This window comes from Tenrec ecaudatus, chromosome 9 (assembly GCF_050624435.1).
Source record: "Tenrec ecaudatus isolate mTenEca1 chromosome 9, mTenEca1.hap1, whole genome shotgun sequence".
NCBI classification, from domain to species: domain Eukaryota; kingdom Metazoa; phylum Chordata; class Mammalia; order Afrosoricida; family Tenrecidae; genus Tenrec; species Tenrec ecaudatus.
In genome coordinates, this window is record NC_134538.1 from 1,743,047 (window position 1) to 1,755,595 (window position 12,549).

Below are 12,549 nucleotides of genomic sequence, written 5' to 3' on the forward strand. Positions count from 1 at the left end.
GGGAGGTGGGCACCTCAGCTGTCCATCTCAGGGGCAGCCAGAGTAATACCATCTGAGGAAGGGATCCCGGTGGTATTGGCATGTGCAAGAGTGCACCGGTGCATGTGCAGACATGTGCACATGCAGGTAGCATGTGTTCACATGTGTGCATGCACCGTGTTTAAGTGCACACATTTTTGTGTGCGCACGTGTGTACATATAATGTGCACACGTATGTATACATGAGTGGCCTTCCTTTTCAGTTGTACCTGCATTTGAAAGGCAAGAGGTAGGGCTGAGAAAGAGGAAATGATGACCTTGGACCTAGCAGCCCACAGGTGAGCTCCTGGCACCGGAGCTGCCTGCCGACCGAAGGCAGCCTCGGTCCAAATGTCCTCACCTGAAAATGCTGCTGAGACCGCTGCAATGATGACCCCCAGAGTCACGAACACCAGCAATGAAGTGGTCATAGTTCACCTGGAAGAGAAAAGGCAGAGGTGTGATGTGCACCGGGGAGGCATAAACATAGGGGAGGGACCCCATATCCAGGATCTGAAATCACGGCATGGTCAGGCGACGGCATGTGGCTTGTGAGCTGTCACCCCATGGCAGAGCCTTCCCCTCTCAAAGCCTTCATAGATTACGGGTGAGTCGGAGCGAGAAGTCGACCACGGAGACATGAGTCTGGTAACGCCTGTGGGAGTAGAGCCTTTGCTGGTAGAGCCTGAGCCAAGGTAGTGAGGAACAGCTGCAAACTATCTCTAAGGCCAGCGAGCTCCTTAGAGGTAAGGACGGCAAGTCTTCATCTCGCATACTTTGGATGTGGTGCCAGGAGAGGGCAGTCCCTGGAGAAGGGCATCGGGTGTGGTAAAGTGGAGGGGCTGTGCAAAAGAGGAAGAAGGCCCCTGAGAAGATGGACTGGCACAGTGGTGGCTCCAGTGGGCTCAGGCATAGAAACACTTGTGAGGATGGCGCCCGGACTGGGCAGTGTTTCGTGCTGTCCTGCAGAGTGTCGCTGTGGGTCGGAGCGGACCCCATGACACCCAACCACAACAGGTGGGCAGAAGGAACCTTGCTGACTTAGTGCGTCCCTTGTTGGGCTGTTAACTGCAAGTTCAGCACTTTGAATCCACCTGCCACCCCACGAGCGAAAGATAAGGCTCCCTGCCATAAAGATTAAAGCCTCAGGCAGTTCTAGTCCGTCCTATTGGGCCACAGGGAATTTGAGTGTCTGCGGTGGGAGAAACTCTCCCAGGGAGCCTCTCCCTTCCAGGCAGTGAAACTACAGCCTAAGGAATCTCCCAGGCTCAGAGAGGGGAGACAAAATTGCCCAGGCGCCTTGGCGACATCTGGGCCTGTCCCTCAGTTCACGTTCAATAATAAGTGCGATATGCCCCAAGCTTTCCGGAAAATGGTGGCCCAGAGAGCTCTTGAGGGGGTTTGGGAACACACACACACAGATCATAGACAAATCATCCTGCTAAGTACACAACACAGCGACAACCACGGTAGGGAGCAGACCCCTTGGGGACCAGCAGAGGTAGACCCCAAGAAGTTCGAGCTCCATCTGAGCCTGTGCTGACTCATGGTGACCCTGTGTCGGAGCAGACCTGGTGGCCAACTGGCCGGTGGTGTCAGAGGCTGAGTAACACGCAGTTGTGAAGTGCGCCACGCCTGGCTTCCCGACCTTAGCTCTGGAGGAGCCTGCTGGCCCAGCTGGAATTGCTCTCAGTTTGCTCCATCGCCTTGGGATGGGGCAGAGGGAAAGTTCTGGAGGCACTGGTGTCCCTGGAAGGACTGGCGTAGTGGCAGGGTAGGGTCCCAGACTTTGGGTCCCTCTTTCTGCCTGTCCTTTTGAATGGGACATCGTTGCACCCCCTCCCCATCACTCACTCCATTTTCCTCGGGGACTTTCTACTCAGACACTGCTGTTACGGGCCATCTATGGGGCTCCAGGTCCGGACATTGGTGGGGCCAGTGAGCTGTGGGTCTCCTCTTCAAACCAGTTGGGAAGTAGTTGCCAGCAGGGTGAAAGGGTGAGGCGCCTGCTCCCCTCTGGGGAGGGCTCTAGACTTGTGGGCTCCTGTCTTCCCAAGGCCTCCGGGATCCGGGTTGGACACAGACCCACCTGTTCTCCCTCTTCTCCCACTGCAGGGGCGGTTGTGTGTATGTTTTCAGCGTTGTGTTTATTCCTTGCTCCCTGAACAAGTCGGGCATTGTCTGGGGATGCAGTGGCTCTCTGTGGGCTCGGGGTGGCTGTGTCCCTCCCCGGCCTAGACCAGGAAATGGGGAGGAATGAAAAGGGGGGTGAGGAGCAGCTTTGAGGGGAGGCGATGGTGGGAGGGGAGTGGGCAGAAAGACTAATTTTATTGCTTCTTTTTTAAAAAGGCAAACTTTGTAGAAATATCGCAATAAATATGCTCTTGTGTTGGTGTGTGTTTTCTCTGCTGGAAAGAAAATAGGGAGAAATTCCATTCTGTCTGAGTTCCAAGCGCCCAAGGACTCACTGAGCCTTTTATGCGAGGAGGCGGACGGCACTGCCAGCTGCATCCCACCAGGGTCCTGGGAGCGGGGAGGCTGTTCTCCACCGAAAACAAACTTTGGGGGTGGCGAGGCGATCAGGTAGCTGGGTCAGGGCAAGGGGCACAGGGGAATGACGGGAGGAGTGGGGAGTGGGCCGAGGAAGGCCTGGCTCGTTCTCAAGGGGCTGACGTTCCCTGACCAGCATCATTGGGAGGTCTGCTGGGGGACGGGGTCTGAGGGGGTGCGGAGCATTCCCATGCTGGGCTGCTCAGTGAAAGGGTCGAGGTTGGCGTGTCTCCCTTGGGGGACTTTGGAAGAATGGCTTGAGAGCAGCTTTCCCAAACTAGCCGGTGAAACCAGCCCTCCACTCGGATGCGCACGGGCCTTCATGAGCTGGATCCCTGGGCCCTAAGGGACAAGGCCAGACAGGGTGGGGCCCTGTAGGGCCGGGGTTCCGCACTGGGCTGCCATCCACATGGCCGGCCCCCAGCTGCTCCCTGGGAGAAGTCTGGGCTTTCTGCTCCCGCCATCAGCTGTATCTGTTGTTACAGTCTGGGAAACCCACAGGGGGTCGCTGTGAGTGGGCACTGACTTGGTAGCAGTGAGGCTGGTTTGGTGGTGGATGGCGGTGCAAACGACAGCGGTCCCCGTGAGTTCAAGGTGACTTGTTATCCTGGTAACTGAGAGGAAAGGCTGCATGCTAGTGGTTCATGGTGTGTGTGTGTGTGTGTGTGTGTGTGTGTGTATACAAACCCCTTCACATCCTAGTCAGCAAGGCTCTGCCTCAAGACTGCCACCCCATGATTCCGTCAGTTAATGAGAGTCACCCAGCGACATATACAGTAGAGACACTTAGACCAGGCCCGGGTTCTGGCTGGGTCATATACAGTGGAGACCCTTAGACCAGGCCCTGGTCCTGGCTGGGTCACCTGCTGCTTCATTAGCAAGGCGCCTCTGCCACTGTGCTGAGAGAATGTGTCAGGCAGCAACCTCTCAGTGGGGAAGGCAGGGCCTCTGCCACCTTCTTCCTCACATCCAGGCAGGCGCCTGTGTGAGCTTCTGAGACTCTGGGTGTTGGAAGGGAGTTTCACGTTAAGAGACAGGATTCTTGTCTTGGGATGAGGGTTGGACTAAGTGACATTCCTTAAAGAATGAAAACGGTTTTCCTTACAAAATGACCTCACCATATGTCCCAAACATGTAGAAGCTAGAGGGAAAAATGTGGGAAAATCATCACAACCTACAATCCTAATCCAAACATCCTTAGTATTTCGGTAGTTCTCCGTCGAGTTAGTTTTTCCCTTAGGAAATCGACTTTTATGTTACTGTCGTCTGTCTGAAACCTACGTAAGTAGGCTTCTTCCGAATCATATATCGGACCAAAATGTCTTGTGGTTGCTTTCCTTCAGGAGCAAAGACTGTGGCTGCGCCTTTCCCTGCTTCCCCCCCTCCCCAGCTACTGCTGCACATTGGGGAGGGGGTGTACTCCCCCACAGGGGGCTCAGGCCATTGCTGGCCCTGTGTCCCAGATCTCTCAAGGTGGTGCCAACATGACGCCCGCCCTCCTTGGGGGCGGATGCTCCCCCCTCTGCTGTTCTCGCCTCAGAAGGAGACAGCCTTCCACTGGCCCCCAATCAGCATGGAACCCCACTGAGGAACATCTGTCTATAGGCTTGTTTTCTGGTTGCTTGTTGGACGACGAAGCAGAGGCTGGGAGTAGTGGGCAGAGGTGCGGACCAGTTCAGTGTGTTAATGACCCAGCGACTCTGTGGTGCAGACTTCAGCCCTAGAGGAGGGTCTCCCAAGCACGGACCCCCATTCCTTGCTCTTCCTCATGTCCTTTCTCTGCAGGGTGGCTGCCCACCAGAGTGACTGGTCCACCCTGATATGAGGTTGGGATTTCAAATCCAGCACAGGTAAAGGGTTAGGGGCCCCAACCAGGAACCCCTTTAAACAGTGACCCCAGCGGCTAACCTCCCACATACTCCAAAGCACTCAGGCCGGATGGAGTGGAAAGGGGAGTCAGGACATTGATCCCAGACCCAGCTCTGACCCGACTCACTAGGGAAGGCACCTGTGGGCTGGGGGCAGACCTGAAGGTGATTTACCTGAGTGCAGGAGGGCCTGGGAAAGCTAACAAAGCCAAGCAGCATTGGCATGAACCCTTTCTATACCACCTCCCCTTTCTTCTCTCTCCAGGGGTTGGTTGGTTGGTTGGTTCCTCTTCTCTCTCTCTCTCTCTCTCTCTCTCTCTCTCTCTCTCTCTCTCTCTCTCTCTCTCTCTCTCTCTCTCTCTCTCTCTGTGTGTCTTGCTCGCTTGCTCACTCTGGTGGTGTATCGGTTGCTGTTGGGCTGCTGACTGCAAGGTTAGCAGTTTGAAACCACCAGCCGCTCTGCGGGACAACGAGGAGCTTTCTACTCCCGTAGAGTTACGGTCTCAGGAACCCCCACGGGCAGTCCTCTGTCTTCTCACATCGCCGTGAGGCAGTGGGTTTGGTTTGGGGTGTTTGCTGGCTCAGTGGTTAATAGCTCCGCTGCTAACCAGAAGGTGGGTGGTTTTCAGGCACTCAGAGGCTGCGAGGGAGACAAGGGCACAGCCCCCAGAAAGATTCGAGCTCAGAGACCCCTGGGCATCTCTGCTACCACTGCCACCCAACCACCTCTCCCTGCCTGCTGATCGCATCGACCATCTCTCTGCCTGTCTCTCACCGTGTTTGATTTCCTTAATTCAAGTATGCTCCATCTGTACTCACTCTGTGATCCATCCCCAAAGCATTTTAAATCACATTTTGCTATTATTTCCCCAGCTTTCTGGACATGTCAGTGGGCCCATTGACAAAGGCTGATGGCGGGCTAGTGGCTGGAGGGGGTGGCACCGCAGACAAACCCTTCGAGCACCCAGTGTGGGTGACTATCAGTGTGTTAAAATACCCAACAAGCTGCTGTGGAGTAGATTCCGACTGCAAAACATCCACTGGAGCTGACAGCCTCAGATGTATCCCGAGGAGGGGGCTGATGGGTTTGAACTGCCCATCTTTCCGTTATCAGCGCAACCATAAGCCACCATGCCACCACAACTCCTGGCACTAAAATGCAGAGTCAATGAGGGGAAGGAGGCTTATCCTCTGGGTACCGGAAAGCCTAGTGGGTGGAGAGAACCCCCACTGGGAGGTGGCAGATAGGGATCAACAGACTCCAACTGGATTCTAACCTTGACCCTCAGGTTTCCCATCTCTGCAAAGGGGGTAACTAAGAAACTTAGAGGCCTTTTTTTGAGGTGCTAAACACCAGGCCGTGCTGTGCAGAAAAGAATTAACCCCCGTTAGCCTCTAAGGACAGAATGAGTTGCAGCTCAGCCCTTCCAGCCTCCCTCACCGCTAAGCAAACCTACAGAGCTGATTCCAACTCATAGTGAGTGACCGAACAGGACAGAGTAGACCTGCTGCACAGGGTTTCTGAGACTGCCAGCCTTTACAGGAGCACGTAGCCTCATCTTTACACTGTAGAGCGGCCCATGGGCTTGAACCGCCAAGGTTTGGGTGAGCAGTCCAACACTTATTCCACAGTGGTGCCAGGAACCCTCCCAGAGTTATCTCTTGTTCATTCTGCCCCAAGGCCCAGCTCTGTGGTCAGTGGTTCTCAGCTCCCCTCCTGAGGAGTACATCCTTTGGGAATGTGCAAGCCCACTTGGAAAGAGGCCCCCTGCGCCCTATGAAGAGTGAGGGGCTGGGGGGTGTGGAGGGGCCACAGAGAAAGGAGATGTGAGGCTGTGGACGGGGCTCAAGCGTGAAAGGAGTAGGGGGAGGCTGTGAGGGGGAGGAAGCAAGGATCCGGAGTTGAAAGTGGGAGAGGAAAAGGCACCAGAGCCAGCGAGAGGGTGGATGGGGAGCAAGTTCATCATCTTCCAGCAGTGTTTCGGGTTCTACCTCGGGTCTGGTCTACACTTGCCCATTTCTTCTGCTCAGGTGGTCTGGTAATTTGAGAACATTCTCTTGTCAACTCTATAGCTGACCTGATCATACCTTTTATGAGGCCCACAGGATAACCACACCTCCTAAAAACTTTCCCAAGGTACCATGAAATGACCTCCTGTGTCTGCCATTGCCCTTGTCATTTCTTGTGGTCATTACCAATTGAGGTAGTTAGTTTATTGTGCCAACCTGGCTGATAGGCACATGTGGGATCAATTGAAAGGCAGAGGGATAAATGGCTTGGTAAGCCTCACCTTTCTAGTTCTCAGGTCTCTTGCTTTCTGATGGTCGGATCAGGGTGCAGCTGCCTTAGCCACTTCCCTGCTTCAGCTGGCAAGGCTCACTTCCTGCAAGGCATGCCCAAGGAGAAGCCGCATGGACCTACCCTGATGCAGCTCTGGGTGCTGGAGCAGCCGTGTGGAGACCCCTGCCAGCGCTCAGAAGCTTACACATTCACTGACTCGGCTTTCCTCCTGCAGTCGGCATCATTGCATCTGTTTTGTGAGGTGGAGGGGGACTTTGTGGATTGGTGTCGGACATATGGGTTCATGTTGGACTTGTGGGCTTGGGCAGCACTGGGTTGGGATGTTTTCTTGATGTGCACTTACCCTTTATATAAAACTCTCTTATACATGAGTTTCTGTGGATTTGTTTCTCTAAAGTACCTAGACTAACACCCAATTTATTAGTTAACCTGGTTGAGCCTGTAACTTCTTTCCCATTGCTGTTTTAAACAACTGTTGGGGTAGGGGTTGGGGTGGATGCAAGAAGAGTGGGTTTAGAGTCAGATCTCACAGTCTTCCCTACTCTTCTCGGACCCAAGGCCCCCTTATCAAGTGTCTCCAAACCCCAAATCCACTGCCCTAGAGTCAATTCTGCTATAGGGATTCCCAGGATGTACATCTGTGGGAGCGGACAACCTCGTCTTTCTCCCTTGGGGTGGCTGGTGAGTTTGAACCGGTGACCTTGCAGGGAGTAGTGCAGTGGATCCTTACCTCCCTCTAAAAAGGAGCTCAAACAAAATTTCTCTGTTAACATGGCTGTGGGGATTGACTGAGAGACACTGCAGGGCCTTCAGTGAACGCCGTCACCTGTGGAAGAGAGAGCCCCTACCTGGCATGTTGCCATCACAGCATCTAGCCAAGTGTTGAGGAGTCGGTGGGTGGGTGTGCACACGGTCACCCCGATGGTTGGACGTTTGATTCTTCCCAGAAATACAGTGGAAGAAAGGCTCAGCAGTCTACTCCCAACAAGCCAGCCACTGCGAACCCTTTGGAGCACATTCTGACTTACAAGGACTCCCACATTCTGACACCAGCTAGTGTGGTGTCTGTGGGCACATCGGGTGGCATCTCCGAATGTGGGAGTCCCTGAACCAACACTTGCTGATAAAAAGTTACATTTGATAAGAAGTTACGCCCCAACATGATTTATGCCTTTGTCTAATCAAACAGTGCCCCAAAAGAAATGGTCATTTATCTGCAATGAGAGCCAACAGCGAGAACTTTGCCACATTTACCCAAGGCTGGTACAGAATGTGGGTCTGGGAAGTAGGCTAACATCGTGGACCAGACAAGGAAACCCTAATGCTGCAGCTGTCGCCTGTCCCCCCCCCCCACCATGACACAGGCTTGCCAGGGTTCCTCAGAGCTCTCCTATACCCCCAAGTAAGGGCAGGGCCACCCCTCTGCCCTGCGGCACCAGAGCACCTGACTGCTGGAAGGAATTTACACAGTGGTTTTGTGGACATACTAGGGGGTGCCTTAGGGAGGGTCCACTCTGTGCCAGGATCCATACTTGGAACTCTACACAGCCACTTTCCATCCCTCCACTAGACAAACTGAGACAGCTGCTCAGACAGGTGAAGTGACTTTCCCAAAGTCAAAGTTATCAGGTGACAATGTTCACCTGGGACCAGGCTTTCTGGGTACAGATCCCCTGGGTTCCTCCACCCCCCAACATTCTGGCTCCTCTATGCTCCTAAGTCACATGGATCTATTCCTTTATTCTGTCTGCATTTTTCCATCAGGGCAATATGGACTTCCAGACCCAGGGAGTTGTAGGGTGGATAGAAGGTACAGTGCATCATCCCTAATTAGTTCACAGACTTCCTAGGTAGTGTAAAGTCAGTATCTAGTCAGTGTTGGGGAGTTCGTGGGTAGTGGGTGTGCATGATTACTATGCTTGGCTGCTAATTGAAAGGGTGGAGGGTCAAGTCCACCTAGAAGCACCTCAGAAGATAGGTCTGGCAATCCACTTTGGAAAACCAGCCCTTGAAATCCTACAGCTACATTAACCTGGACTTGCCCAATCTTGTCTGAACCCCCTGTGGAGTGCTGTTCTACTCTAAGCCCCATGGGGTCATCATGGGTCAGAACTGGCTGGATAACTGCTGGCTAATTAGTTCATACCCCTCGTGGCTCTGATGGAGTCCACAGAGTGCCTGGATGTGGACAGAGTGGGGGGTGGGGTGGGCAATGATTACTGCAGGATCTGATCTGCAGGAGGTGGGCTCCCAAGAGAGAGTCCTACTCTACTCTTGGATCTTTCATTGGCAGGCAGGGGCTTTCAGGGGTTCCAAGCCCTGGCTTTCTCTGTGCTACCCACATGGCTGTCCCGCCTCAGATTCCTTCAGGCAAACTTGCCTAGGATTCGATGGAGGTGGCCACACAGCAGGGCTGCAGAGAGTCCCTGTCAACCATTGATCTGTGGTGTGTGGGGTCGTTGTGCATGGCAACCACTCGAGGCCCTTAACAACCCTCCACAGGTACTAGGGGTTGGGTCTGATTTGGTGGCAGTGGACTTTTGGGTAATCAAGCCGAGGAGTCCTGGCGGTACAGTGGGTTAGGTTTTGGGCTGCTAACTGAAAGGTTGGTGGTTCAAATCCACCAGCCAGCCTGCAGGAAGAAGATGAGGGAGCTAACGCCTGTGAAGACGTAGGGATCCTTTGGAGTTGTTCTACTCTGGTCTATACAGGAGCCTATGAGCTGAGGTCAACGTGACAGCAGGGGGTTAGTCAGGCCATGTTGGATTGAAGGGGCCATGTCTCAAAGGCAGGAGCACACTGGCTCCAGAATCTCTGGGTTCCTGTCAGGGAAATCAGGAGGGAACTGTCTTGAGCTGGGTCTCAGGGCCACTTCTGCACGTGAGGCCCCTCACTCACCCTTGGGGGCTGGCAGAGCCAGCCAGTCACTTGCTGCAGACTGTGCTGCTGGTCTCAGAGGGGCAGGGAGCAGGGAGCCAGGACAAGGAAGCCTTTTCTGAACTTTAGCTCCACAGCTCATCCCAAGACCACACTGTCACTCACTCCCCGTCTGCGATTAGCCGCAGTGTTCTGATCAGGACCATTACCCTTGGTCTGCAGGAGGCCTGCCTGGGCTTGTAAGGCAAGCCTCTCCTATGGCTGGAGGTTGGCACCAACCTTCTAAGCAGATCTAGGATAAGGACATGTGGCACAGAAAATGCTTTTAAGGCATGGTATCCACGTCTCCGTCTGCCTGGACTCTGTGCCTCCGCCCCCTGCTGGTAATGCCACGTTTGACTTGGATCTGTTGTCACAAGAACTGTGCTCTGTCATCTTCCTGTGGGTTCCACTGAGAGCCTCAGGTGTAAGCAACCTTCTCAAGGGCCTTTCTCTGGTTCTTGGGAGGCAACGTGACACGGCAGAAAGCAGGAGCACTCAGAACACAATTGGAATGAGTAGCTTGGTCCCAATCACCTGCTATTGTATCTTGGCATCTCTGGCTGGGACTTCCATGGGTGGGCTCCCTGGAAATCACTGATGCTCGATGGGAAGGGAAATGATCCCCACGGCAGACTGCTCTGAACTGCCTCCGGCTCCTTTCAGATCACCAGGCAGAAGCCCCAGCATCCTCTGAGTCCTGTTGGGCAGGATGACAGGAGGAGAGTCTCTTTCACAGCAGGAGGTGAATCAGTCAGAGTCCGGAAGGACGGCGCGGCAGCAAGGAGGAGCCTGGCCTGTGTTTCCTTGTGGAGCAGGACGGACGCCCACAAGGTGCTGAAGGACTACAAGGTGCACACACGATCTGTCCGTGCTTCTGCTCAGTCCTCGGCTCGCACCCCCACTTCCCACCCTCGGGGCTCCGGTCGCATTCCTGCCGCTCCGTGAACACACAAACAGGCTTCCTCCTGGAGAGAGCGGTTGTCCTTCCTCTCCAGGGAGCACACTAACTTCTCCAGGATCTTCTGAGGGCCAGCTGCTCTCCAGGTCCCAGCCTCAGGCCAAACGCCACTCCCCTCACTGCCCCAGCCACCTGATCACATCCCCCCATCACACTGGTTGTCACGTGAAATGACAGTCCTCTTCTGCTGGTCTGCCTATCACCCACTTCCTGAATATCCGCTCCACAGGGGAGGGACTTTTGTCTGTTTTGCGTTTTCCCATGAATGTTTGTGGAATGAATGAATGAATGGGGAGTGAGCATGGACGGAGTGTTGCATTTCAGATTGATTGTAACTCTCGAACGTCACTGGGTCTCTAAGCATGCCTGTCTTCTCAGCCTGGCAAGGACCACAGAAGCTCTCGGGCAGAGAGCAACCCTAGCAAACCAGGCAGGGGGTCGGGGTGGGCAAGAGTCACATGGATGAGCCTCACCTGTCCCATCAAAGAGGTCCCAGACTCTTCTCCTGGGACAGGGAGTAGTAGGCAATCCCAGACGTAGCACCCAGAAGTCAGGGATGGCTGTCAGGTGAATGGAGATGCATTTCCATAGGGCTGCGGTTGACTGAGGAGCTCCCAAAGGTTGGCAGTTTGAGCTCACCCAAAGGCATCTCCTCAGGAAAATGACTGAGCAGTACACTTCAAAAGGTGACAGACACAGCAAACCACACCTGTTGGGCACAGTTCTACTCAGAAATACTTGGGTCGCCATGAGTTGGATCAAACCCAACGGCCACTCCTGGCAGTAGCTGCTTGCAGAGGGTGGGGTGCCCATAGCTCCTTCTCCCCCCTCCCCCAACCCATGCCAGCATATCCCTGCAGAGGGGCAGGAACCCTGATGGATGGATTCAGTTCTAGATCACCAGCCTTCACCCACATCTCCCATTCCCACGCCCGGCCCCCTAATCAAGTACAAGTTCTCAGGCCAATCAGCATGAAGTGGTGAGACACTTAGCAAGGTCAGGGCTTCAGGTTCAGGTTCACTCACACAACGAAATTCAACTTTGGTCTGTTCTCTGTGGCACCCTCCCCTTCCGCCCCCCTGTAGCTGGTACCTTCCCCTTCCTGTTCTCAGTCTTCCGTCCCAGCCTCGGGAGCTTGGAAGTTTGCTCTGCATTAATTTCAGACTCTGGGTAAATATCAGACTCGAGCTTTGGAAAGGAGTGTCCTGCGGGTCAAACTTTCCATCAAGCACCAGCGCTTTCTGGCATGGGCCTCTTGGGCCCAGAGCCGAGTTCCCTCTGCTTGGTCCTGACTGCCAGCCTGGCAGGACAGCGAGCTCCTTCCCACAGGAGTTTGGGGGTAGGGGATGGGGACCCAAAAGGACACCTGGGAGGCCCCCGGACAGTAATGGAGTCTAGGTTTAAGAATAAAGATCGGAGAACAATTTCTAGTCCTCATGGAAATGCCAACTTGTTAGAAAGGCTGTCAGGTTTCTGGGGTGATGGCTGAATTCCTGGGCACAGTGCAAGGATGGTACCCGGGATGTAGAAGGTGGGTGCCCATTACAATAGATGGGAGAGGACAAACCAACAAACACACAAACAACAACAAAACGTACCATGGACGGACTGATCCAATCCTTAGAACTTCTGGGGCAGAGGCTCACATTGGTGGAGTTGAGCCCTGAGGTCCAATTAAAGGTAAGGAGGGAGATGGGCTATCTGCAGTCAAGTTTGATTCTTCGGACCTTGGTTTGTCACCCTGCCTGCAGGGCCGGTAGGACCTAACTTCATCTTAGCCCATCCCGGATCATGAGTTGGCCTGAGGGGTGACGGAAGCCATGGATACAGGTCTTGGACAATGCTGGGGTGTTCTGTAACCAACTTCAGGAATTCACAGAGGAGCCACTCCCTCCTTGTCCGGTTAAAATGATGACCCAGGGCAGTCCATGGA

At 54.2% G+C, this 12,549-nt stretch overlaps 1 protein-coding gene across 2 annotated transcripts in view; it reads right to left on the bottom strand.

Moving 5' to 3' along the window:
• The window catches only part of ACAN (aggrecan), a 67,161-nt gene that overhangs the window by 36,763 nt on the left and 17,849 nt on the right, over nt 1-12,549 (bottom strand). For both annotated transcript variants that reach the window (XM_075557849.1, XM_075557848.1), the window contains exon 2: nt 380-456. In XM_075557849.1, the coding sequence (XP_075413964.1) occupies nt 380-449 (70 nt within the window). In that variant the 5' untranslated portion in view covers nt 450-456. The remainder of the gene's footprint in view (nt 1-379; nt 457-12,549) is intronic.